This window comes from Coregonus lavaretus (genome assembly GCF_964263955.1).
Source record: "Coregonus lavaretus genome assembly, chromosome: 14".
NCBI classification, from domain to species: Eukaryota; Metazoa; Chordata; class Actinopteri; order Salmoniformes; family Salmonidae; genus Coregonus; species Coregonus lavaretus.
In genome coordinates this window covers 40,365,706-40,391,705 of record NC_140001.1, presented here as the reverse complement: position 1 = coordinate 40,391,705, position 26,000 = coordinate 40,365,706, and the positions used below count along the sequence as shown (strand labels likewise).

The following is a 26,000-nucleotide window of genomic DNA, read 5'->3' as shown; positions in this document are numbered from 1 at the left end:
GACGACATCTGAAATGTTGCTTGGAGGGCTAGAGGGTTAGACCTGTACTTGTTGAGTTCTCTGACATAGATGCAGTTTACTTCAAACAAAACTCAAAGTCCGGCAATGCACTCTGCATATTCCTACATTTCAGCTCAACAGAGTCTGTATTTGTTCTAATCGTCAGAAAATGAAGATTGAAATGAAATGTTACTTTTCTCACATCCAACAAAAACATCCTAAGAAATAACTAGCTGTATGAGCGAAGCCATCTGAAACAATAGGAAGACCTTCATCTCCCAGCTGGAGCTCAGACACCAGAATCTACAGGGGTCCCAGTCCCACTGTCTCACATTTCTCTGTGTTCACAAGACAAGACTGACAGTTTGGTCTGACCCGAGACTCACCTTAACCACATTCTATAAGGACACCAGAGGTGCTGTGTAGGTCTCTCCTGCCCTTGGAATGGCCTCCCAATGACTCTGGCTGCGTCTCAAACCACACCCTATTTGTGATAGCACTATTTGGGATAAAGCCTGTTGTAAGATATGGGCTTTGTCTCAACAACACTCTTAAAGCTTCCTATCCTCTTCTCATTCTTTCTTTCAATACCACGGACTGATATCATTTTACTGTATCGCTGCCACCTGGCATGTCCTGCTACATCAGCGATGGAGAAAAGGACACAAGGAAGTGGTTCAAAATGATTGAGACAAGGCCCAGACATTTTTTACGTGACGCTGCCGGCGGCCCACGGGCCTGTTAAGATGTATTTTTTTTTAAAGATCTTTGCGCAATTTCTCTGTTGTCATAATAATCTACAATGAGCATTTGGCTGCTCAGTGGGCAACCAGCCGGCCCCCCTACCAAAATGGGCCTGCCCGGCTTTCTGATTGGCTGAGCTGAGGTCGCTCAAATTCACATTCAAAGTAAAATGCTCAGAGAGACCCGCCCTGACTCTATGTCATTAATCAGCCAAGAGAGTACTTTCTACATTGTCACCTCACTCAAAACTTCCTATTTGTTGGATGGCTAAAACCATGATTTGGTCAAACAGTAAAGTGCATTGTCCTCATGATTCCTGTAATGAAAGTGTCTGCCCTGCTCCTGTGTCTGTTTCGTTGGGGCCTGCTGCATTGATGAGTGAGCCACTCTCCTCTCCCCCCATGTGCTCGAGAGGAAAATGCAGTCTGATCATATACCATTTCAAAATGCAATTGTGGAAAAAAACACAGCTTTGGAAGCTTCGTCCCCATGTCTCTGTCGAAGAGGAGTGTCTCAGCTTTCTGTAGGTATAATTTACATTTCTCAACTCTAAATATTCAGCTCAATAGCAACTATTTTACAACCAAGATATTTGATATGGCTTTGAAATATGGAGCGGCGCGCACGAAATGGGCACCGACCATTGCGTGGGCATTGGCCGATAGGTGTCATGGGTAGCAGCCTACAACTGCTACGTTTTTTTAGGACATTACATTTACTGTTGGATGAATACATGGCTACTAGCAGTGGGCATATATTAATAGTTAGCGATGTAGTTAATGTGTTTTGAGTTTCCACTTCCTTAGGTGTTAAACCACAAATTAATTAGCCTATGATATTTGTGCACATAAAGATGTATGTAATTCATCTCTATTTCTACAGTAAAATATAGCAATTATAGTCTTATTGTCAACACAGACACATATGACAGGCATTAATTTGCATTATAAACTGGGTGGTTTGAGCCCTGAACTCTGATTGGCTGAAAGCCATGGTATGTCAGACAAAACATTTCGTTTTACTGCACTAATTACATTGGTAACCAGTTTATTACAGCAATATGTGATATATGGCCGCGTTGCCTCGTGCCTAGGAATAGCTCTTAGCCGTGGTATATTGGCCATATACCACACCTCCTCTGGCCTTATTGCTTAAATATAGCCTACGTCGTTAGCTTGGCTATCTTAAGCACAACACATTCGTAACATTGGATTTGTAACATCACACGAATTGCAAAATTCGTATCGTATCACAAAATGGATGATGTAGTGCACAGAAAATGTATGAGTTGACGGTGTGCGCAGTGATTTGGGCTGGTGTGGATAAAATGCCAAGGCCGAATTCTTGTCCCAGTCTGCCACTGGTATGTAGGGCCGGCCCAGCCCCTGACATGACTCTTAAGACACTGTATGCAAGGATTATTTTGTTTTTAGGAATGCTGAATTATCTGTGTTGCTCACCTGGTCCTCTGTAGCTCAGCTGGTAGAGCACAGCGCTTGTAACGCCAAGGTAGTGGGTTCGATCCCCGGGACCACCCATACACAAAAAGAATTATGCACGCATGACTGTAAGTCGCTTTGGATAAAAGCGTCTGCTAAATGGCATATTATTATTATTATTAACAACCCCCATTCTGTCACACCTCTGGGAAGCAGAGGTGATTTTGTGATAACATCCTGTTGGTCTGATATTTGATTGGAAGTTCACTTTTACGGTCTGCAATTGGTCAACAACTCAGATTTTGAATACAAACAGGTAATATGGTTATAAAAGGGTCTTAGGTTAATTGTTTCTTTCTCTTTTGTTCCTGTCCTGCTTTGGTGAGGCACCTACACTCTCTCTCTCTCCTCCACAAGGACTTTTTGGGGCGCGGTCTTTCAGGCCACGACTTCACCCTCTCTCTCCCTCTCTGATCATGACTAGATTATGAATACCTTGTTAATGCCAGTAATGCCTTGTCATTTATGGTCTCGCCTTGTATAATGGAATTCATTAATTTTACAATGTATTAAATATATTTGCATCGATAATTCAATTCCCAGACATTTCTTGATAGCCTATTCCTGTAACTCAACAATAGTCCTGCTTGCAAATTGCTGTTTAGCTCATGGAGTCAGATAATATGCATTTTAATATACAAATGGCAGTGTCTTATTACGTGTTGAAGTATATATACAAAATATTACCCACTACAGCAACCCTCTCGGGGAAGCTGTCAGAACCTACAGCTCATTAGTAGGATGGAGTGACAGGGAGTGGCAGGAGGAAAGATAAGAGCGAGAGGGAGAGGCAGGAGGAAAGATAAGAGTGAGAGGGAGGGGCAGGAGGAGGGATAAGAGAGAGAGTGAGAGGCAGGAGGAAAGATAAGAGCGAGAGGGAGGGGCAGGAGGAAAGATAAGAGCGAGAGGGAGGGGCAGGAGGAAAGATAAGAGAGAGAGGGAGAGGCAGGAGGAAAGATACGAGCGAGAGGGAGGGGCAGGAGGAGGGATAAGAGAGAGAGGGAGAGGCAGGAGGAAAGATAAGAGCGAGAGGGAGGGAGGGGCAGGAGGAAAGATAAGAGAGAGAGGGAGAGGCAGGAGGAAAGATAAGAGAGAGACGGAGCGCCAGGAGGAAAGATACGAGCGAGAGGGAGGGGCAGGAGGAGGTATAAGAGAGAGAGGGAGAGGCAGGAGGAAAGATAAGAGAGAGAGGGAGAGGCAGGAGGACGGATAAGAGAGAGAAGGAAAGGAAGAGTGTGGGAAAGGAAGGGGAAAACATGGAATGAAAATTAGAGTAAGAGGGGTGAGCAAAGGGAGGGAGACTTGTCTTGGACTGTCTGTGATGTTAGTGACTGGACTACAGCACTGGACAACAGCATAAAGCCATCAGCACACTGTACCATGGATTAGTGTCTTCTAAACTGAGGCCAGTTCTGTTATTCACTAGGCCTGTGAAATTAGCTGGTCTTCTTGTCATAATTATCCCTAGTCTCATTTTATCAGTCTGATGACTCCTTCTGTACAGACTCTCCCCTACTCCCATTCCTCCTTTACCCCACATCCCTCTCTCCTGCCTCCCATTCCTCCTTTACCCCACCTCCCTCTCTCCTGCCTCCCATTCCTCCTTTACCCCACCTCCCTCTCTCCTGCCTCCCATTCCTCCTTTACCCCACCCCCCTCTCTCCTGCCTCCCATTCCTCCTTTACCCCACCTCCCTCTCTCCTGCCTCCCATTCCTCCTTTACCCCACATCCCTCTCTCCTGCCTCCCATTCCTCCTTTACCCCACCTCCCTCTCTCCTGCCTCCCATTCCTCCTTTACCCCACCTCCCTCTCTCCTGCCTCCCATTCCTCCTTTACCCCACATGCCTCTCTCCTGCCTCCCATTCCTCCTTTACCCCACCTCCCTCTCTCCTGCCTCCCATTCCTCCTTTACCCCACCTCCCTCTCTCCTGCCTCCCATTCCTCCTTTACCCCACCTCCCTCTCTCCTGCCTCCCATTCCTCCTTTACCCCACTTCCCTCTCTCCTGCCTCCCATTCCTCCTTTAACCCACCTCCCTCTCTCCTGCCTCCCATTCCTCCTTTACCCCACATCCCTCTCTCCTGCCTCCCATTCCTCCTTTACCCCACCTCCCTCTCTCCTGCCTCCCATTCCTCCTTTACCCCACCTCCCTCTCTCCTGCCTCCCATTCCTCCTTTACCCCACATGCCTCTCTCCTGCCTCCCATTCCTCCTTTACCCCACCTCCCTCTCTCCTGCCTCCCATTCCTCCTTTACCCCACCTCCCTCTCTCCTGCCTCCCATTCCTCCTTTACCCCACCTCCCTCTCTCCTGCCTCCCATTCCTCCTTTACCCCACTTCCCTCTCTCCTGCCTCCCATTCCTCCTTTAACCCACCTCCCTCTCTCCTGCCTCCCATTCCTCCTTTACCCCACCTCCCTCTCTCCTGCTCTTACCACTTCCCTCGCTCTTCTACTCCCTCCTCCCTCTTGGCATCCCTTCCCTCTCTCCCACATTCTTTCTTTCCCCTTTTTCATTTTCTAATGATTCCTCTTTAATCTACATTCTCTTTTTTCCCCTCTGCCTTTTCCTATATTCCACAACTGCAGGCTTTTGCACCATCCCACCTATAATGCAACTGATTCACCTCATCAACAAAACCTTGTTGCGTTGCATAACGTGTGTTAGAGCTAGGCTGGAACAAAAGCCTTTGCACAATTGCGTTCTTCTGGAACAGGGCTAAATAACAGTTAACAGAAGGAGACATAGAAAGTGGGGAATAACCAGAAAACATTAAGTACAACTCTGGGAATAGACTGCCACAGGTAGCAGTTTGCTGCTGCAATTACTCTGAACCAGGGGAATGTCTGCTTCCACTGTGAATAAATAGGTCATTATTTTGGGCTGATTTCCTTTCCAGAGAGGAACGCTGTTTCATGATTTACTGTTTACCAAACCAAGCACGTTCCACAGGGTTACTGTGGGGACCGCTGCCATCTAGCTAACACACATTGGCAGGCTGCTGTGAGGAGTCCTCATATGAGAGGGGCACAGAGGATCATGTGACTACCTGATCCACCCAAAGGACAGGAGGACAGAGAGGGGGAAGGAAATTGGGAAAACTAACAAGAGAGGAGGCCAGGAAGAGAGGGAAAGGTACAGAAGAGAGTGGTGGGGGTGAGGGGAGAAAGAGAGAGCGAGAAGAGAGAGAGAGAAGAGGAACGAGGTAATAAGAAAATAAGGAGGATAAAACAAGACAAGGGAGGAAAGGATGAGGATAGAGGAGGGGGAAGGCAGAAAAGAGGGATGAATAAGGAGAGAGGGCGGTGGTGGGTAGGAGACGCTTTAACCTTTATAAATGTTGACAGAAATCAGCTCGCTGGGAATCATGTTGTGCAATCACTCTAAAATGCACCCCAGGCAAAAATAAAGGGGTAGAAAAAAGAAAAGCACACATTGTCTCTCCAACCCTGACTGGTCAGAATTCTATAGCCACCTTTAGAGAAAGAGCGAGAGAGCGAGCGGGAGAGGCACAGAAAGGAAGAGATGGAGAAAAGGAACATGCTGACGCGATAGGACACCGAGAGAAACACGGCTACACGCCTCGGCTACACGACACACAAGGTTCCCGCATTGATCTGCCTCTCTACACCTGGCACAAACCCAAACTATCCCCTATAATACTGAATACACACACACACACACACACAGAATCAATGATCCTGTGCAGACCTCCATTAAACCTCTGTGCCTCCTGTGTAGAGGCCAGCTGAGCTCATAATGGAGCCAGCGATGACTGATGGAAGCCTTTTGTCCTGCTCAGCACAGCAGACAGCAACAGGCATTACCCAGGGTCACAGGATGTCTGCTCTGGTGTGCTCAGATAGGTTAGAGTACAGATTATAGGGCACATTAAGCTATAGGGCCCATCAGATTAAACTAAATACTGCACAAAAAGCATTGTCAATATTTTTACAATTACAGTGCCTTCAGAAATGTATTCACAACCCTTTACTTTTTCCACTTTGTTGTTTTACAAAGTAGGCTTCAGATGGATTTATTTGTCATTTATTTGTCAACGATCTACACAAAATACTCTAATGTCAAAGTGGAAGAAAATTCTAACATTTGTTAAAATAATATGAAAAATAAAACACTAATATATCTTGATTAGATGAGTATTCAACACCCTGAGTCAATATATGTTAGAATCACCTTTGGCAGCGATTACAGCTGAGAGTATTTCTGGGTAAGTCTAAGAGCTTTGCACAACCGGATTGTAAAATTTTTGCACATTATAATTTTTTTTATTCTTCAAGCACTATCAAGTTGGTTGTTGATCATTGCTGGACAGCCATTTCTAAGTCTTGCCATAGATCTTCAAGCAAATTTAAGTCAAAACTGTAACTAGGCCACTCTTGGTAAGCATATTTGGCCTTGCGTTTTAGGCTATTGTCCTGTTGAAATGTGAATTTGTCTCCGAGTGTCTGGTGAAAAGCAGACTGAACAAGGTTTTCCTTGTCACGCTCTGGCTCCGGGACTTTGTATGTTGAGCCAGGGTGTGTTCGTTTCGTGGTGTTCTGTTTGGTTGGGTTGTTCTATGTGGTTGTATTTCTTTGTTTGGATGAGTGACTCCCAATCAGAGGTAACGAGTGTCAGCTGTTGGCTCGTTGTCTCTGATTGGGAGCCATAGTTAAACTGTCTGTTTTCACCTTGTGTTTGTGGGTTTTTGTTCCGTGTTCAGTCAGTGTTACTGTGGACTTCACGATCGTGTTTTGTTTGTACTTATGCTTTAACTAATTAAAGTCATGTTCGTTTCACACGCTGCGCCTTGGTCTACTCCTTCTCGTCAAGACGATCGTGACAGAAAAACCCACCATACAACGACCAAGCAGCGTGTCCAGGAGCAGGCAGCCTGGTCATGGGAGGAAGCGCCAGGAAAGGAGATGGAGAGGCTGGCGATGGCCCAGGTGGGCAAAGTGTGGTCCTGGGAGGACATGCTCGGGGGCAAAGGACCTTGGGGTAGGATCAAGGCCCTGGCGAGAGAGGAGCAGCGGCGTCAGCGGCGTCAGCAGTGCCATCGTCGGACGGACGAGAGGCACCCCCAATAATTTTTTAGGGGGGGGCACACGGCATGGGCGACTGGGCAGCAGGAGGCTGCCACAGGGCGAAATAGGAGAAGAGGAGAGAAGGCCACCGGGTTACGGGAGCCATTGGCGAGAGGAGGGAAGGAAGTCGTAGAGGCACGGCGAGAGGGACTGAGGTGGATTGCCAGTCCGGTCCGGCCCGTTCCTGATCCCCGTTTAAAGCCAGTGGTGTGTGTTCCCAGTACGGTCCGGCCTGTCCCTGCTCCACGCACCAAACCTACGGTGTGCGTCGCCAGCCCAGCCCGGCCTGTCCCTGCTCCACGCATCAAACCTACGGTGTGCGTCGCCAGCCCAGCCCGGCCTGTCCCTGCTCCACGCATCAAACCTACGGTGTGCGTCGACAGCCCTGCCCGGCCTGTTCCTGCTCCACGCACCAAGTCTACGGTGTGCGTCGTCAGCCCGGCCCGGCCTGTCCCTGCTCCACGCACCAAACCTACGGTGTGCGTTGCCAGCCCTGCCCGGCCTGTTCCTGCTCCACGCACCAAGTCTACGGTGTGCGTCGACAGCCCTGCCCGGCCTGTTCCTGCTCCACGCACCAAGTCTACGGTGTGCGTCGACAGCCCTGCCCGGCCTGTTCCTGCTCCACGCACCAAGTCTACGGTGTGCGTCGTCAGCCCGGCCCGGCCTGTCCCTGCTCCACGCACCAAACCTACGGTGTGCGTCGCCAGCCCTGCCCGGCCTGTTCCTGCTCCACGCACCAAACCTACGGTGTGCGTCGCCAGCCCAGCCCGGCCTGTTCCTGCTCCACGCACCAAGCCTACGGGGTGCGTCGTCAGCCCGGCCCGGCCTGTCCCTGCTCCACGCACCAAACCTACGGTGTGCGTCGCCAGCCCTGCCCGGCCTGTTCCTGCTCCACGCACTAAGCCTACGGTGTGCGTCGCCAGCCCAGCCCGGCCTGTTCCTGCTCCACGCACCAAGCCTACGGGGTGCGTCGTCGGCCTGGTCCAGCTCGTTCCTGCTACTCGCACCAAGCCAAGGGTGCGAGTCGTCAGCCTGATCCAGCCCATTCCTGCTACTCGCACCAAGCCAAGGATGCGAGTCGTCAGCCTGGTGAGGTCCGTTCCGGCTCCACGCACCAAGCCAAGGGTGCGTATCGTCAGCCAGGTCCGGTCCGTTCCTGCCTCACGCGCCAAGCCAGGGGTGCGCGTCGTCAGTCCGGTGCCTGATCAGGTCAGCTACTCCACTACGGAGTTTGAGCAATCCGCTCCGTCTATGTCCGGTCCAGATCCAGCCAGCGGGGTCAGACCGGACCGGGGGCGCTACGGGGGGATTGTGGAAGGGTGGTGGTCAAGCCCGGAGCCGGAGCCGCCTCCGAGGAGAAATGCCCACCCAGCCCTCCCCTGTTTGGGGTTTTGAGGCGCGGTCGCAGTCCGCGCCTTTAGGGGGGGGTACTGTCACGCTCTGGCTCCGGGACTTTGTATGTTGAGCCAGGGTGTGTTCGTTTCGTGGTGTTCTGTTTGGTTGGGTTGTTCTATGTGGTTGTATTTCTTTGTTTGGATGAGTGACTCCCAATCAGAGGTAACGAGTGTCAGCTGTTGGCTCGTTGTCTCTGATTGGGAGCCATAGTTAAACTGTCTGTTTTCACCTTGTGTTTGTGGGTTTTTGTTCCGTGTTCAGTCAGTGTTACTGTGGACTTCACGATCGTGTTTTGTTTGTACTTGTGCTTTAACTAATTAAAGTCATGTTCGTTTCACACGCTGCGCCTTGGTCTACTCCTTCTCGTCAAGACGATCGTGACATTCCTCTAAGATTTTGCCTGTCCTTAGCTCTATTCCGTTTCTTTTTATCATAAAAAACTTGTCCTTGCCAATGACAAGCATAATGCATAACATGATGCAGCCACCACCATGCTTGAAAATATGAAGAGTGATACTCAGTGATGTGTTGTGTTGGATTTGCCCCAAACATAACGCTTTGTATTCAGTTAATTTCTTTGTCACATTTTTTGCAGTTTTACTTTAGTGCCTTATTGGAAACAGGATACATGTTTTGGAATATTTGTATTCTGTACAGGCTTCCTTCTTTTCACTCTGTCAATTAGGTCCGTATTGTGGAGTAACTCCAATGTTGTTGATCCATCATCAGTTTTCTCCAAGCATAGCCATTACACTCTGTAACTGTTTTAAAGTCACCATTGGCCTCATGGGGAAATCATCTCCGGCAACTGAGTTAGGAAGGACGCCTGTATCTTTGTAGTGACTGGGTGTATTGATACACCATCCAACGTGTCATTAATAACTTCTCCATGCTACCAATACAGTGAGGGAAAAAAGTATTTGATCCCCTGCTGATTTTGTACGTTTGCCCACTGACAAAGAAATGATTAGTCTATAATTTTAATGGTAGGTTTATTTGAACAGTGAGAGACAGAATAACAACAACAAAATCCAGAAAAACGCATGTCAAAAATGTTATAAATTGATTCGCATTTTAATGAGGGAAATAAGTATCTGACCCCCTCTCAATCAGAAAGATTTCTGGCTACCAGGTGTCTTTTATACAGGTAACGAGCTGAGATTAGGAGCACACTCTTAAAGAGAGTGCTCCTAATCTCAGTTTGTTACCTGTATAAAAGACACCTGTCCACAGAAGCAATAAATCAATCAGATTCCAAACTCTCCACCATGGTCAAGACCAAAGAGCTCTCCAAGGATGTCAGGGACAAGATTGTAGACGTACACAAGGCTGGAATGGGCTACAAGATCATTGCCAAGCAGCTTGGTGAGAAGGTGACAACAGTTGGTGCGAATCCAATTGCCCACACTGTCTGCCATCTGCTCAGTACAGTTGAAATCCGTGAAGAGCACACTTCTCCAGCGTGCCTGTGGCCATCGAAGGTGAGCATTTGCCCATTGAAGTTGGTTACGATGCCGAACTGCAGTCAGATCAAGACCCTGGTGCAGACGACAAGCACGCAGATAAGCTTAATTGAGATGGTTTCTGTAAGTTTGTGCAGAAATTCTTTGTCTGTGCAAACCCACAGTTTCATCAGCTGTCCGGGTGGCTGGCCTCTGACGATCCTGCAGATGAAGAAGCCGGATGTTGGGGTCCTGGGTAGGGCTGTGGCGGTCATGAAATGTTGTCAGCCGGTGATTGTCAAGCAAATAACTGTCGGTCTCAAGGTAATTGACCGTTAATGAACTTTTTTATTTATTTATTTTTATTTCACCTTTATTTAACCAGGTAAGCCAGTTGAGAACAGGTTCTCATTTACAACTGCTTAACTTAAACACATTTAGCATCTCCTGGCTTCCACACATAGCCTACAAGCCACTGATGCAGACCTTTGGAACATCTACATTTTAAAATGTCTAATAAATCCATTTAATATAGCCTACACCATCAAAAAATGTAGTCTATTTAAGAAGAACAGAATAGCATACTCTGAGTTGTCCTTATGTTAGGCCCTGATCTGGCTATGCCATATGGCTGTGGGCAACACCAGTTCATTTAGCAGACAAAATTTGCTTAGAATTCCGTGGCATTATTTTATAGTATGAAGAATACAATTGAATATAGCTGAATAAAATAGAAAAGGATGTTTTCTCAAAACAATTTCTGAGGGAGTGCGCACATGCGGCTATTCTGTTTTGAGCGGTTAACAAAGAAACAGGTCCTCCTACAGTGGGGAAAAAAAGTATTTAGTCAGCCCCCAATTGTGCAAGTTCTCCCACTTAAAAAGATGAGAGAGGCCTGTAATTTTCATCATAGGTACACATCAACTATGACAGACAAAATGAGAAAAAAAATCCAGAAAATCACATTGTAGGATTTTTAATGAATTTATTTGCAAATTATGGTGTACATACTTCATCAATCTCTCATTCACAATTTGACAAGCACTTGATAATGCCTCGAAATTCCCGGTGGCATTCCCCTAGTGTGACCGTAATGCCCCCTAAAAAAATCCCATCTCCCGGCTGCGTGTTCCGAAGCACCTCTCACTCACATGGCTCTCTCAGATATCTCAATTCTTATTAGCCAATGCCCGTCATGTGACCAGGTTCTTCTTACAGGCATCTATCTCTGCTCCGAATTAGGCTACAGGTGAAGACCGATACATCCGGGACCCAACTGCGCGCGTCCTTCTTATCGAATTCCGAGGCGCATATTGAAGATGTTAAAAGAACTGTCCACATTTACTTTTCATCAGACAACAATGAGCACATGAGCTCTCATGAAGTGTTTGATTAGATTTTCGAGTACATTTGCATTGATGTCAGAGTGCTTAGAGGGACAATAGAGTGCTGAGTACCAGGCAGTTATCAAGTTTGGTAGGCTACTAATGACCATCAGCAGCATCAGAGCTTGGAGAAGCCTAGTTACCATGATATAAACGGTCATGTGGAATTTGCAGTTAGCACACTTGAGACATCAGAATAGTTTTTATGCCAAACCGTTCGGACGCTACAGACGTTTTTGTGAGAAGAATGATTTCCGGGATATCTCATGGTCTGACAAACATCGCTGTAGCTCGGCCACCTTCCACTGCAGATGCGGAAGGCAGACATAAGCAGATGTGGTGGATTGAGACGCAGCCCATGCAATATATCTCTAGCTTAAACTGACGGATTTTGATGGGGATTTGTTTATTATGTGACGCGTGCGTCAATAGACTTAAGGATTTTTTTTTTCTTTTTTTTTCTTCAAGAAATTATAAAAAGTTTGACAACCCTGTTTGTAAGCATTTAAATAATATAAATATTAACTGTTTATATTTTCCAGTGAAGACATGGATGTCACGTGGTATGGTGAGGTATGCAAAATAGGTCCACTTTGAGCACCTTTATATAAATTGTCATTCAGGTCAAAAAAGGCACTTTCTGACCACTTCTACAATGGGAAAATATGTATGTAAGATTTCGTTCAAATCAAAAAGGGTGCTGTCAAAAAGTGATTGAATTCAAATGGATTTACCTTGAAACGTTGTAAGAACGTTAGACATCCTAGGGGTAACTTGTTTATACTGTAACAGTAATAACATGTGCAGCTTTGCAGACGTTATAAGAACGTTAGCGCTCCTTGGGGGTAAGTGGTTTCCAGATGAAGCAGTCCTAGTGCTTAGGTGGGCCATGTGGTGGAGCTAGTAACATCATTAAAATACATCTTCATAAAAGACAGCCCTACATTCTGGGATATCAAATCAATACTGAGCAATATGCTGATTGGATTATGGTTAACCAAATAAATGTAATTTCCATCTCCCCAGGTCCCTCTGCAGCATAAAAAATATATATCAGTCCCGGTGCGTGTGTGTGTGTGTGTTTCCACCTTTCTTTCTGTGTTCCAATGTCTATAATAAACTTACCAGGGAAATAGATTTGGTCTATTGTTCAGAATACTGAAACACAAGCCCAGTGGTTGCTAAAGCCAAGCAAATGTGTTTGTACTCTTTTAACCTTTTCCAATGCTATAAACCCTCATTAATCTTTGAGCTAGACAGGAGTGTCAGCTCTAGGCCTACAGAGTCAGAAATGTATAGTCCCCGGGAGCAAAGTGTTTCACATAAAGCCTGACATTATGACTCACATTCAGCTTAGGTGTGATATAACCCAGGCGTCTGAATAGGCCGAGTTGGGCTCCAAAATACCTGGATTATACAGATTTGTTTTGAAGAGTCACTTCAATTTTTCTGTGTGGGAGAAATTCAAATGAGGTATGTGTCGTGAGGAGCTAGATGTGTAAGCCAGTGAATTGAATCTAGACAACACAGATATGTGGGACACATTGGCAAACTGAAAAGAGGGAACAGAAACACACAGGGAAACACACAGAACTCAAACAACCCTATGCACATTCACACACAGACACATACCTTTTCAGTGATGATCCGATCCACACACTGTTTTCCTGTCAGTGGCAGGTTGCACGTGTCCAGAATCTTGTGTTTTCCTCCCTGACAAAGAAAAAGGGAAATAGAAAAGTGGAGAGAAAACGAGAGAGAAAGAGAGAGAAGAGGTTATGTTAAAGGTCATACACAACCACCCAGTTTAACTGTTCCCTACAGCTAGACACCTGCGTCTGTCCATCAAGAACTGTCCTAGTCTGTTTTTACTGTACCATACTATTCACTATGACAGTTATCAGGGCTTTAGATATAATGTGTGGTAAGCGTCTTCACTGTCCACAGAAAAGCACCTGTGTGTATGTGGAGGAAGGGCAGCTGGGCTCTCGTTATTCTCTGTCCTAGGGGTGTGTGATCCTGCTGACCCCCCCATTCCCCATCTACACAAAAACACATTTGTTTTACTATCCTTGTGGGGACCAAACAATTGATTCCCATTCAAAATCCTGTTTTCCCTAACCCTAATTGTAACCCTAACCCTAAAATAGCCTTTTTTCTAGTGGGGACCAGTGTAATGTCCCCACTTTTCTGAATTTTCCTCTTTTACCATCCTTGTGAGCACTTATTTTGTGTGTGCATTTTACTGCCATGATCAGGTGGGTGCTACAGTATGTATTGGTAATGGATGAGAGTATTAGTCCATTTATGCACCAAGCAGCCTATGGGGAGCTCTGGGACTATTAGAGGCATCACTAAATCATTAGTTCATCCATTACTGGAATCAGAAGCTCATCAATGGGACTGACTCATCACCCTCAGAGAGATGGAACAAGACATTATAGATGAAAGCTGTTGGAGGAATGCCCTTCATTAAACTCTGCTCTCTAAACCACTTTAGAGGTTATATCACAGAATATATTTAGTTAAAAAGCAGCCAAGGAGAGCAGTATATATGTTAGGACATATCTGATTATTAAAATACAGCTGATCTGGAGTCACACATAGACACATCTGGAACTGGGTGGCCTCGGATTGGCATGCACACTCTCTTACCTTAGCTGAGTGCTCCATGGTGACGACCACCTTGGTTCCAGCGCTGGCCACCAGATCCATGGCTCCACCCATTCCCTTCACCATTTTACCCTGAAGGACAAACAAAACAGTAAACAGTACAGCTCAGGGGAACATAAAGTAACGTATCGTCCATACATGCCACCAGTAACAGCCGATACAGAGTATGTTGCCAGTTGTTTGCTTTTTGCTTAAGTAGGCCTAAGCATAGTACAGCATATCTCACTTTCCAATCCAGAGGCTAAGCCAAACCGGCACCGTATCTTTAGCATACAGTAATCCACTAAATAGTGGGCCCATTGGGGAATACAACGGTATAAACACTGTATTACTACAGAGTCCAGCCCTGCCTGGGTCAGCTTATTTCTTGTTAACGGACACAGACAACACACACATCCCTCGCAGAGTATTCAGGTCTACATTCAATACAGAGCAGAAAAAACATACGTTTCCAAAACCAGTGAAGAACTTCTTATTAGATTAGAACATAAAAATAGGAGAAAAATCATACGCAGGCCTCTCATTTCTCTGTGTCCAATGAGCTTTACTGGCATGCACATGCCCAGGGGGTCAGATGGCTGAATAACCTAATTAAAATCTGTTTCGCGCATCAATCGCAAGAGCCTGCAAGGCACTCTGTCCAATATCCAGGGCGTATAGGCCTCCTGTAGCTCAGTTGGTAAAGCATGGCGCTTGCAACGCCAGGGTTGTGGGTTCGATTCCCACGGGGGGACAGTATGAAAAATGTATGCACTCACTAACTGTAAGTCGCTCTGGATAAGAGCTTCTGCTAAATGACTAAAATGTAAATGTAAAATATAGGATTGGTATGTATGCATATACAGTGCATTCGGAAAGTATTCAGACCTCTTGACTTTTTCCACATAGTTACAGCCTTATCCTAAAATGGATCAAATTGTTTTTTCTTCAATCAATCTACACACAATAACCCATAACAAAGCAAAAACAGGTTTTTAGACAGTTTTACAAATTTATAAAAAATTAAGAACAGATACTACATTTACATAAGTTTAAAGACCCTTTACTCAGTATCTTTGTTGAAGCACCTTTGGAAGCGATTACAGCCTCGAGTCTTCTTGGGTATGACGCTACAAGCTTGGCACACCTGTATTTGGGGAGTTTATCCTATTCTTCTTTGCAGATCCTCTCAAGCTCTGTCAGGTTGGATGGGGAGCGTCGCTGCACCGCTATTTTCTGGTCTTTCCAGAGATGTTCGATCAGGTTCAAGTCCAGGCTCTGGCTGGGCCACTCAAGGACATTCAGGGACTTGACCCGAAGCCACTCCTGCATTGTCTTGGCTGTGTGCTTAGGGTCGTTGTCCTGTTGGAAGGTGAACTTTCGCCCCAATCTGAGGTCCTGAGTGCTCTGGAGCAGGTTTTCATCAAGGATCTCTTTGTACTTTGCTCCATTAATCTTTCCCTCGATCCCGATTGCTCAGTTGGGCCGGGCGTCCAGCTCTAGGAAGAGTCTTGGTGGTTCCAAACTTCTTCCATTTAAGAATGATGGAGACACTGTGTTCTTGGGGATCTTCAATGCTGCAGACATTTTCTGGTACCCTTCTCCAGATCTGTGCCTCGACACAATCCTGTCTCGGAGCTCTACGGACAATTATTTCGAACTCATGGCTTGGTTTTTGCTCTGACATGCACTGTCAACTGTGGGACCTTATATAGACAGGTGTGTGCCTTTCCAAATCATGTCCAATCAATTGAATTTACCACAGGTGGACTCCAATCAAGTTGTAGAAACATCTCAAGGATGATTAATGGAAACAGGATGCACTGGAGCTCAATTTCGAGTCTTATACCAAAGGGTCTGAATACTTATGTAAATAAGGTTTCTGTTTTTTATTTTAAATAAAATTGCAAAAATGTCTAAAAACCTGTTTTCGCTTTGTCATTATGGTCGTGTGTAGATTGATGAGGATCATTTTATTTAATCCATTTTAGAATAAGGCTGTAACTTAACAAAATGTGGGGGAAAAAGGGGTCTATACGTTACAGTATTTGAATACAGTATGCTTTAGAGTTTGGCATCTCTGGGTGAGGTGGACAAGGGAAGAGGATGAGAGGAAGAAGGAGGGAAAGAGACACCCAATAAAGTTATTTTCTCTCTCTCCACCCTTGTTCATTCTAATATATCGTAAACTATGGTAGGTGGATCCAACTTTCTGAATCAGGGTCCGGTTTCCAGATAGCGATGGAATTTAGGCTTAAGAGTGTTTAAACAATGCATATTTCCTACATCGGCCGAAGATGTAACAAAACACCACGCAGAGAGAATGGTCGCGTCGTCAGATTATGTGTCGATGCTGACAGGATCGAAAGAAAGGGAGTGCTGCTCTTAGATCAGCTTTCTCCATTCAAATATTTCCTTAACATTAGAAATATTCCACAATACTGATGACGGATCAGTTCCTAGAGATATTACCACCTACAGCTGCAAATATTGACGTGGCTTATTCTAATGCTTACCCAATAACAATGCACTAAATCACCAATTTGGCACATCATTGCGCACATGATAGGCCACACATCATTAAAAAATATATATTGAGACAAATTACAGACAGTAGCCTACAAGTAGAAAAATAGAACTCAATTGATTGAACAGGAAATGCATTTCAATATGATTGAAATAGGCCTATAGCCTACTGTTTATATTTTATTGCATATTTTTATACGTCACTTATTTGTATCAACTGCAAAGACATTGGAAACTTTGTATTTGTAGTCAACTTTGTGCTGGAGTTATCGGCGGTCAAAAACTGAGGAATAAACCATGTGATTCTATATTTAGCGCAGATCTGTGGATAAAATGACACGGGAGTGCAAAAAAGCATTAGCTGTTCTACGAGTGATCTGATGCAGGCGTTAGATTTCAAGCGTTTTCAAGTGCAACGTTAATAACAATGGTTTTGGGAAACAGCTCGGAGATTTTACAATGAACTTAGCCTTAAGATGATTTTGAGAAACAGGGCCCAGGTGTGTTGTATGGGCTGGGACCAAAGACTGCAAACGTTGTTCATTTCTCCCAACCTTCTCTCTCGCTCTCTCACTGGTACAAAGCACCAGGATGAAACATAGAGGAGACAGATGATGACTGAATACATAAAATGGAGAATAAATCTCAGAGGGAAAAAAGATAAGTCGTTAAATGGAATCGTCAGATGTGTGAGGTTGACACTGGGAAGTCACTCGGTGAAAGGACACCGTGCCCTTTGTCCTATCGGCACAAGTTATTAATTCTCTTCCCCTCAAAGAGCCTAGATCGTGTGTGTGTGTGTGTGGGGGGGGGGGGCGCGTATCACCAGCCCTGGGCGATAACGAGCTGTGACCTGAGAGAGGCAGGACCAGATTTACAGCAGCGTTAGCTGGAGTAGACACCTGATAATGGACCATATCCCCCTTTTCGTCTGCAGTTAATGAAAGGGAGGGGTCCTAGTGGCACGACGATCGGCCATGTTGTTCCATTACTAGGCCGCCTCGTAAAGTGCCTCAGTGCAAAGGCGAAACATACTGTGAAAGTAACAACGACAGTCTGGTTTTCATCAACATTTAATGCTACATGAGACTATAACAGACAGCTGAGTTGTTGATGGTAGCACATGGCCCAAGCTGTACAGATGTTAAATATTAATTTGACATTTTTAATATTAACATGGGAGACAACAGCACCATACCAACACAAGAACGGTTGATTGAGGAGAATAGGCCACCCCCTATATCTACACTATGGGATAGACTGCAGTTTCTCTACCTCAGATCTATAAGCTTTGGATGTGATTATCTGAAAACACTTTGATCCCTGTGCAGGTCGATCCGGAGGGAAAAACAGAACCTTATCTAATGTGTGTGTCTCCTTGGTTTAAATAGATAGTCAAAGAACGAGAGAGGGATATATGGAGAGAAAGAAATAGAGAGAAAAAAGATAAAGAAAGAGTGAGATATAGCTTTCAACCTTAAATGTAATGTAATACATTTAATAAAAATTGACGGCCACCAACCAGGTTGATTTTGTTTAGTTTCTAGTCCGACAGAGAGCCATTGCTAGGCAACAGTAAACCTGACCACCTCAGGCCGATCAAGGTAAGTAGTAATTCACGTGAATTACTCCATTGTTGTTCTATTTATATTTATTCAACAGCAATTGGAAACAGCACGTAGAGCTTTCCTTCACCCCTCTCCACCAGAATGGTGTTATTTCACACAAACAGTTGCTACATACAATACAGGTGTCTTAAACAATATGACTAACTGCAGACTATTTTAGGTAAGAGGGGTAAATTATATTAATCCACATCATTACTAATTTTACTTGTGTTTATCTTGTGTTTCTGGTATTACTTGGTGTAATTGTTTATCTTCAGCACAGCAAGCAGTTTAGATTTTGTTCTAGTAGTTTTAAAATGTCGAGCTTGTGTATGAAGGTGGCTGGTACACAAACTCAAACTGTGTCTGGACAACTTGTAAGTGTAATGGGAAAGGGGATATCAGTTTAATTCATTCCACCGAAATGTGTCTTCCGCAATTAACCCAACCCCTCAATCAGAGAGGTGCGGGTGGCTGCTTTAATCGACGTCCACATCATCTGCACCCGGGGAGCAGTTGTTGTGGGGGTTAACTGCATTGCTGAAGGGCAGAACGGCAGATTTCTCCACCTTGCCGTCTCGGGTATTCGAACAAGTAACTTTTCGATTATAGTCCCAACGATTTAACCGCTAGGCTACCTGCCGCCCAGGCCTCTGGTGTTTTCATCATGTCTGCCTGTCTAATCAGCCAATGTTATTGTGCAGCATTAACAAAACATAATTAATTCACTGCCAAACATCGCGCAAGAGCAGGAGTAATTTAATTAACACGGCTTAGAGGACATTAACCCTGCGGCTCAGACCCAACTCTCTCAGGTTATTAATTTCCTCCCTGCTCTGATTGGTTCCTTTCACGTGCTGGAAGCCTTACTGAACCCGCAATACAGGTGCTTGCTTGTGGGAACTTGTACATGTACGTCTAACCCCCATGGTGCTTCCACAGCCAGGGCTGCAACATGGCCCTCAGAGTGCCATACTATCAGAAACAACAGACTGACTTTTTGACAGGCTTTAGCATTGGCCCAGTTTGTTATTTTATTCGATCGTTCACGCATTAGAGACAAATCTACATGAAGATGTAAGGGAATGCATAATTCTAGAGAGATTCTAATCTAGAACTAATATGACAGTTGCATCATAAACCAAGTTCACACTACGTTTGAAGTCATTATAATCACAGTCTTTTAATATCACATCTTTTAATGAGAAAATCCTCTCCATCCTTTTCCGACAGAAACATCCGTTTTGGGCCCTGCCTTGCTCATTCTATACTTTGAAATTAAGCCTTGCTGGAGGGAGATCATACACTTATGGCTAACAAAGCATACTCTATAAAATACTCCATAAAATTGCATACTCCATAAAATTGCCTTACAATATGTTATTCCATTGGTTCAGTCTTGTGTGGCCACGTCAGGGCTGTCAAACTTTCTCTAAAGGCATGTACCTACTCTGAACTCCTGGTGAATGCATTTCAGATAGGTGCATATTCAGTTTGAGTAATTCTGTGTTTAGACCGAGAGTATCTGCCTGGACTGAATTGGATGCGTGAGATCCGAGCTGCATTAGTTTTAAAAAATTGGTTCACATCACTGGTTATTTGGACATATCAGGATTGGGCGAAGGCGGTGCTTCAACTGCTTCGCCTCGAATGCTTTGCGCGTGTGCCCACACGGACTCTAGATTTCTAACACGTATTAACACAGAAGTTAATCACGTAGCTGACCAAATTACACAACATTTTACTTCTGGGTTAACAGAGTAAGGCCCTGGGAAAGGGGGGCTGTACAGGTACATCAAGGTGCCTCACGCTACAGACACAGGAGATCGGCATCTGCCCATATGGACTATTTTGTTCGGACAAGGCCAATGTCCAATGTCCAATGTTTACTTAAGTAAAGGTAGTCGTAAAGGACAAAATACACTTTGATGACGAATGGTTAAAAACAGCAGGTGGCCGCACTACAGCCTCTGATCAGAACATCGGAAGCCATTTTGTGTTAATTTCCCGACAATTCTGCATGTCACATGTGCAACCAGAGGAAAAGAAACTCTAGACCACTTTTAGTCCACACACAGACACTCATACAAAGCTCTCCCTCGCCCTCCATATGGCAAATCTGACCATAATTCTATCCTCCCGATTCCTGATTACAAGCAAAAACTTAAGCAGGAAGTACCAGTGACTAGCTCAACACTGAAGTGGTCAGATGACCCGGATGCTACGCTACAGGACTGTTTTTCTAGCACAGTCTGGAATATGTTCCGGGATTCATCCAATGGCATTGACGAGTATACCACCTCAGTCACCGGCTTCATCAATAAATCAAATCAAATTTTATTGGTCACATACACGTGATTAGCAGATGTTACTGTGGGTGTAGCGAAATGCTTGTGTTTCTAGCTCAGACAGTGCAGTAATATCTAACAAGTAATATCTAAAAATTTCACAACATATACCCAATAAACATAAATCAAAGTAAAGCAATGGAATTAAGAATATATACAGTTGAAGTTGGAAGTTTACATACACTTAGGTTTGAGCCATTAAAACTCGTTTTTCAACCACTCCACAAATTTCTTGTTAACAAACTATAGTTTTGGAAAGTCGGTTAGGACATCTACTTTGTGCATGACACAAGTGATTTTTCCAACAATTGTTTACAGACAGATTATTCCACTTATAATTCACTGTATCACAATTCCAGTGGGTCAGAAGTTTACATACACTAAGTTGACTGTGCCTTTCAACAGCTTGGAAAATTCCAGAAAATTATGTCATGGCTTTAGAAGCTACTGATAGGCTAATTGACATAATTTGAGTCAATTGGAGGTGTACCTGTGGATGTATTTCAAGGCCTACCTTCAAACACAGTGCCTCTTTGTTTGACATCATGGGAAAATCAAAAGAAATCAACCAAGACCTCAGAAAAAAAATGGTAGACCTCCACAAGTCTGGTTCATCCTTGGGAGCAATTTCCAAACGCCTGAAGGTACCACGTTCATCTGTACAAACAATAGTACGCAAGTATAAACACCATGGGACCACGCAGCTGTCATACCGCTCAGGAAGGAGACGTGTTCTGTCTCCTAGAGATGAAAGTACTCTGGTGCGAAAAGTGCAAATCAATCCCAGAACAGCAGCAAAGGACCTTGTGAAGATGCTGCAGGAAACAGGTACAGAAGTATCTATATCCACAGTAAAACAAGTCCTATATCGACATAACCTGAAAGGCCGCTCAGCAAGGAAGAAGCCACTGCTCCAAAACCGCCATAAAAAAGCCAGACTACGGTTTGCAACTGCACATGGGAAAGATCGTACTTTTTGGAGAAATGTCCTCTGGTCTGATGAAACAAAAATTTAACTGTTTGGCCATAATGACCATCGTTATGTTTAGAGGAAAAACGGGAAGGCTTGCAAGCCGAAGAACACCATCCCAACCGTGAAGAACAGGGGTGGCAGATTCATGCTGTGGAGGTGCTTTGCTGCAGGAGGGACTGGTGCACTTCACAAAATAGATGGCATCATGAGGAAGGAAAATTATGTGGATATATTGAAGCAACATCTCAAGACATCAGTCAGGAAGTTAAAGCTTGGTCGCAAATGGGTCTTCCAAATGGACAATGACCCCAAGCATACTTTCAAAGTTGTGGCAAAATGGCTTAAGGACAACAAAGTCCAGGTATTGGAGTGGCCATCACAAAGCCCTGACCTCAATCCTATAGAAAGTTTGTGGGCAGAACTGAAAAAGAGTGTGCGAGCAAGGAGGCCTACAAACATGACTCAGTTACACCAGCTCTGTCAGGAGGAATGGGCCAAAATTCACCCAACTTATTGTGGGAAGCTTGTGGAAGGCTACCCAAAATGTTTGACCCAAGTTAAACAATTTAAAGGCAATGCTACCAAATACTAATTGAGTGTATGTAAACTTCTGACCCACTGGGAATGTGATGAAAGAAATAAAAGCTGAAATAAATCACTTTCTTAAAATAAAGTGATAATCCTAACTGACCTAAGACAGGGACTTTTTACTAGGATTAAATGTCAGGAATTGTGGAAAAACTGAGTTTAAATGTATTTGTCTAAGGTGTATGTAAACTTCCGACTTCAACTGTAAATAAATATATGGACGAGCAATGTCAGAGCGGCATAGACTAAGATACAGTAGAATAGTATAGAATACAGTATATACATATGAGATGAGTAATGCAAGATATGTAAACATTATTAAAGTGACTATAAGTGCATCGACGACGTTGTCCCCACAGTGACCGTACTATTTTCCAACCAGAAGCCATGGATTACAGGCAACACCCGCACCGAGCTAAAGGCTAGAGCTGCCGCTTTCAAGGAACGGGACACTAATCCGGACGCTTATAAGAAATCCCGCTATGCCCTCAGACGAACCATCAAACAGGTAAAGCGTCAATACAGGACTAAGATTGAATCCTACTACACCGGCTCTGACACTAGTCGGATGTGGCAGGGCTTGAAAAATATGATGGACTACAAAGGGAAACCCAGCCGCGAGCTGCCCAGTGACGCGAGCCTACCAGATGAGCTAAATGCTTTTCATGCTCTCCATAGCTGATGTGAGCAAGACCTTTAAACAAGTCAACATTCACAAAGCCGCGGGGCCAGACGGATTACCAGGATGTGTACTCAAAGCAACTTGCAAGTGTCTTCACTGACATTTTCAACCTCTCCCTGACCGAGTCTGTAATACCTACAATTTTTCAAACAGACCACCATAGTCCCTGTGCCCAAGAAAGCAAAGGTAAACTGCCTAAATGATTACCGCCCCGTAGCCCTCACGTCGATAACCATGAAGTGCTTTGAAAGGCTGATTATGGCTCACATCAACAACATCATGACGGAAACCCTAGACTCACTCCAGTTCGCATACCGCCCCAACAGACCCACAGACGACACAATCTCAATCGTACTCCACACTGCCCTTTCCCACCTGGACAAAAGGAACACCTATGTGAGAATGCTGTTCATTGACTACAGCTCAGCGTTCAACACCATAGTGCCCACAAAGCTCATCACCCTGGGACGAAACACCTCCCTCTGCAACTGGATCCTGGTCTTCCTGACGGGCCGCCCCCAGGTGGTAAGGGTAGGCAACAACATATCTGCCACGCTGATCCTCAACACTAGGGCCCCTCAGGGGTGCGTTCTTAGTCCCTTCCTGTACTCCCTGTTCATCCACGACTGCGTGGCCAAGCACGACTCCAACACCATCATCAAGTTTGCTGACGACACAACAGTGGTAGGCCTGATCACTGACAATGATGAGACAGCCTATAGGGAGGAGGTCAGAGTCCTGGCAGTGTGGTGCCAAAACAACAACCTCTCCCTCAATGTGAGCAAGACAAAGGAGCTGATCGTGGACTATAGGAAAGGGAGGGCCGAACAGGCCCCCATTAACATCGACGGGGCTGAGGTGGAGCGGGTCGAGAGTTTCAAGTTCCTTGGTGTCCACATCACCAACAAACTATCATGGTCCAAACACACCAAGACAGTTGTGAAGAGGGCACGACAACACCTTTCCCCCCTCAGGAGACTGAAAAGATTTGGCATGGGTCCCCAGATCCTCAAAAAGTTATACAGCTGCACCATCGAGAGCATCCTGACCGGTTGCATAGCCACCTGGTATTGCAACTGCTCGGCATCCAACCGTAAGGCGTTACAGAGGGTAGTGCGTATGGCCCAGTACATCACTGGGGCCAAGCTTCCTGACATCCAGGACCTATATACTAGGCGGTGTCAGAGGAAGGCCCAAAAAATTGTCAAAGACTCCAGTCACCCAAGTCATCGACTGTTCTCTCTGCTACTGCACGGTAAGCGGTACCGGAGCGCCAAGACGAGGACCAAAAGGCTCCTTAACAGCTTCTACCCCCAAGCCATAAGACTGCTGAACAGTTAATCAAATGGCCACCCGGACAATTTATATTGACCCCCCCCCCCCCCCCCTTTGTTTTTACACTGCTGTTTCTCGCTGTTTATTATCTATGCATAGTCACTTTACAAATTACCAGTACCCCCTGTATATTGCCTCGTTATTGTTATGTAATTTTACATTTTCAAACTTTTTGATTTAGTATATATTTCTTAACTCTATTTCTTGAACTGCATTGTTGGTTAAGGGCTTGTAAGTAAGCATTTCACGGTAAGGTCTACACCTGTTGTATTCGGCGCATGTGACAAATACAGTTTGATTTGATTTGAGTCACTGTGCCAAAATGGCTGAATGGATTTTCAAGTCTGACATTTTAAAATGAACTTAGCAATCAGGATATTCAAGTTTTTTTAAACACAAAGGGTGAGGAAACTTCAAACTCCTTTTCCCATTCACGTTTCCTATTGTAAACGATGTGGAGGATGCATACAAGGAAATGTGATTGGAGAAGGAAATGCATTGCTTTACAATGACTACCAGGGTGTACCCTTTCCATGCATACTAAATGGTGACATGACTTTTTGGTGACTTGACCTACATTGCATACTCTATGAATATGACCATAGTGCATTATTTATGGCCTTTATGGGGGGGGGGGCGGAGATTCTTATGACATTGCCAGCAGTAAGATCCAAGTAAAATTTCCAAAAAGACAAGGACTGTAGTTTTCAAATGATATGTCACTTTTTATTTTCTGACAATTCATTTTTTGGAGGTACCCCCCCAAACTCACCGGACCCGGTCCAAAACAACCACTCAGAGTTTGGTCTTGGTAGCTGCATGCTCCAGCTCCGGTTTAGTGCAGGCTTTCACAACAGTTTAAACCGTTGCATTTATCAGGACTAGACTGTAAGAGGGCACTTCTAAGTGTATGGGTCTCCATAATGTCAAGTTGAGGTGGAGCAAAGGCAAGGCTATTGTCTCTACTTACTCAGACACTTACAGTAGACAAGGCCCCTTCTGGTTGAATGAAAACAGTTCTAAATGGCCTACTTCAGCTGTAGCATGGCCAATGAATGGAGGAACGTACAACGCCCCAACCAGCAGACTGTCAACCAATCACATTCACGTTGCGTCACACGTTTGCTAAGCTAATAGTCACACAATCCCTTCTAAAAGTCAGGGTATGAGTCGAGAAACCTGCCTATTTTCCTCGAAAGTACGTAATGTCACGATTCCAAAGCTATTCGATATCACAGAGAACAAGTTAATTATCTCACAGCTCAGAAAATATTTGCAATGTTGTACTTCTTATTCACGTAATTCATGCTAATGCTGGGTTTTTGAGCTAGCACCCAATTGACTCTCATATACTCCTTGAAGGAGTCTATTTGTCCTGGGGAAGATCTCAATTGCATACTCCTCACATCCTCTCTCCTCATCTCCTTCTCAAAACCCATTGGATGAGAAAGCCAGAGGTCCCTATGACCTCCTTCAATGGGTTTTGAGAAGGAGGAGAGAGGACGCAAGCAGTATGCAATTGAGATTCTCCCATAGTCTCCTTGTCTCAGAATCGCCCAGAATGCACCGTGAAATACATTGACCACGCATGGGCAACGTACACAATGGGTGTTAAAGAGCGACTGCCCCTAAAAAGCAACTAATCCCAGTGAAAACGTGGCATCGATATGAGTCAGGAACATTTATTCTAGTGTCAGAATTGACTACAAAATGTAAATAGGATAATTTTGGTCATAAAG

The 26,000-nt window shown here is 44.9% G+C and overlaps 1 protein-coding gene across 1 annotated transcript in view; it reads right to left on the bottom strand.

The window, feature by feature from the left end:
• The window catches only part of oxct1a (3-oxoacid CoA transferase 1a), a 104,620-nt gene that overhangs the window by 1,413 nt on the left and 77,207 nt on the right, over window positions 1–26,000 (bottom strand). Inside the window, exons 14-15 of the mRNA XM_084176787.1 lie at window positions 14,206–14,295; window positions 13,183–13,263 (exon numbers count right to left, since the gene is read on the bottom strand). Of these exons, the coding sequence (XP_084032913.1) occupies window positions 13,183–13,263; window positions 14,206–14,295 (171 nt within the window). The remainder of the gene's footprint in view (window positions 1–13,182; window positions 13,264–14,205; window positions 14,296–26,000) is intronic.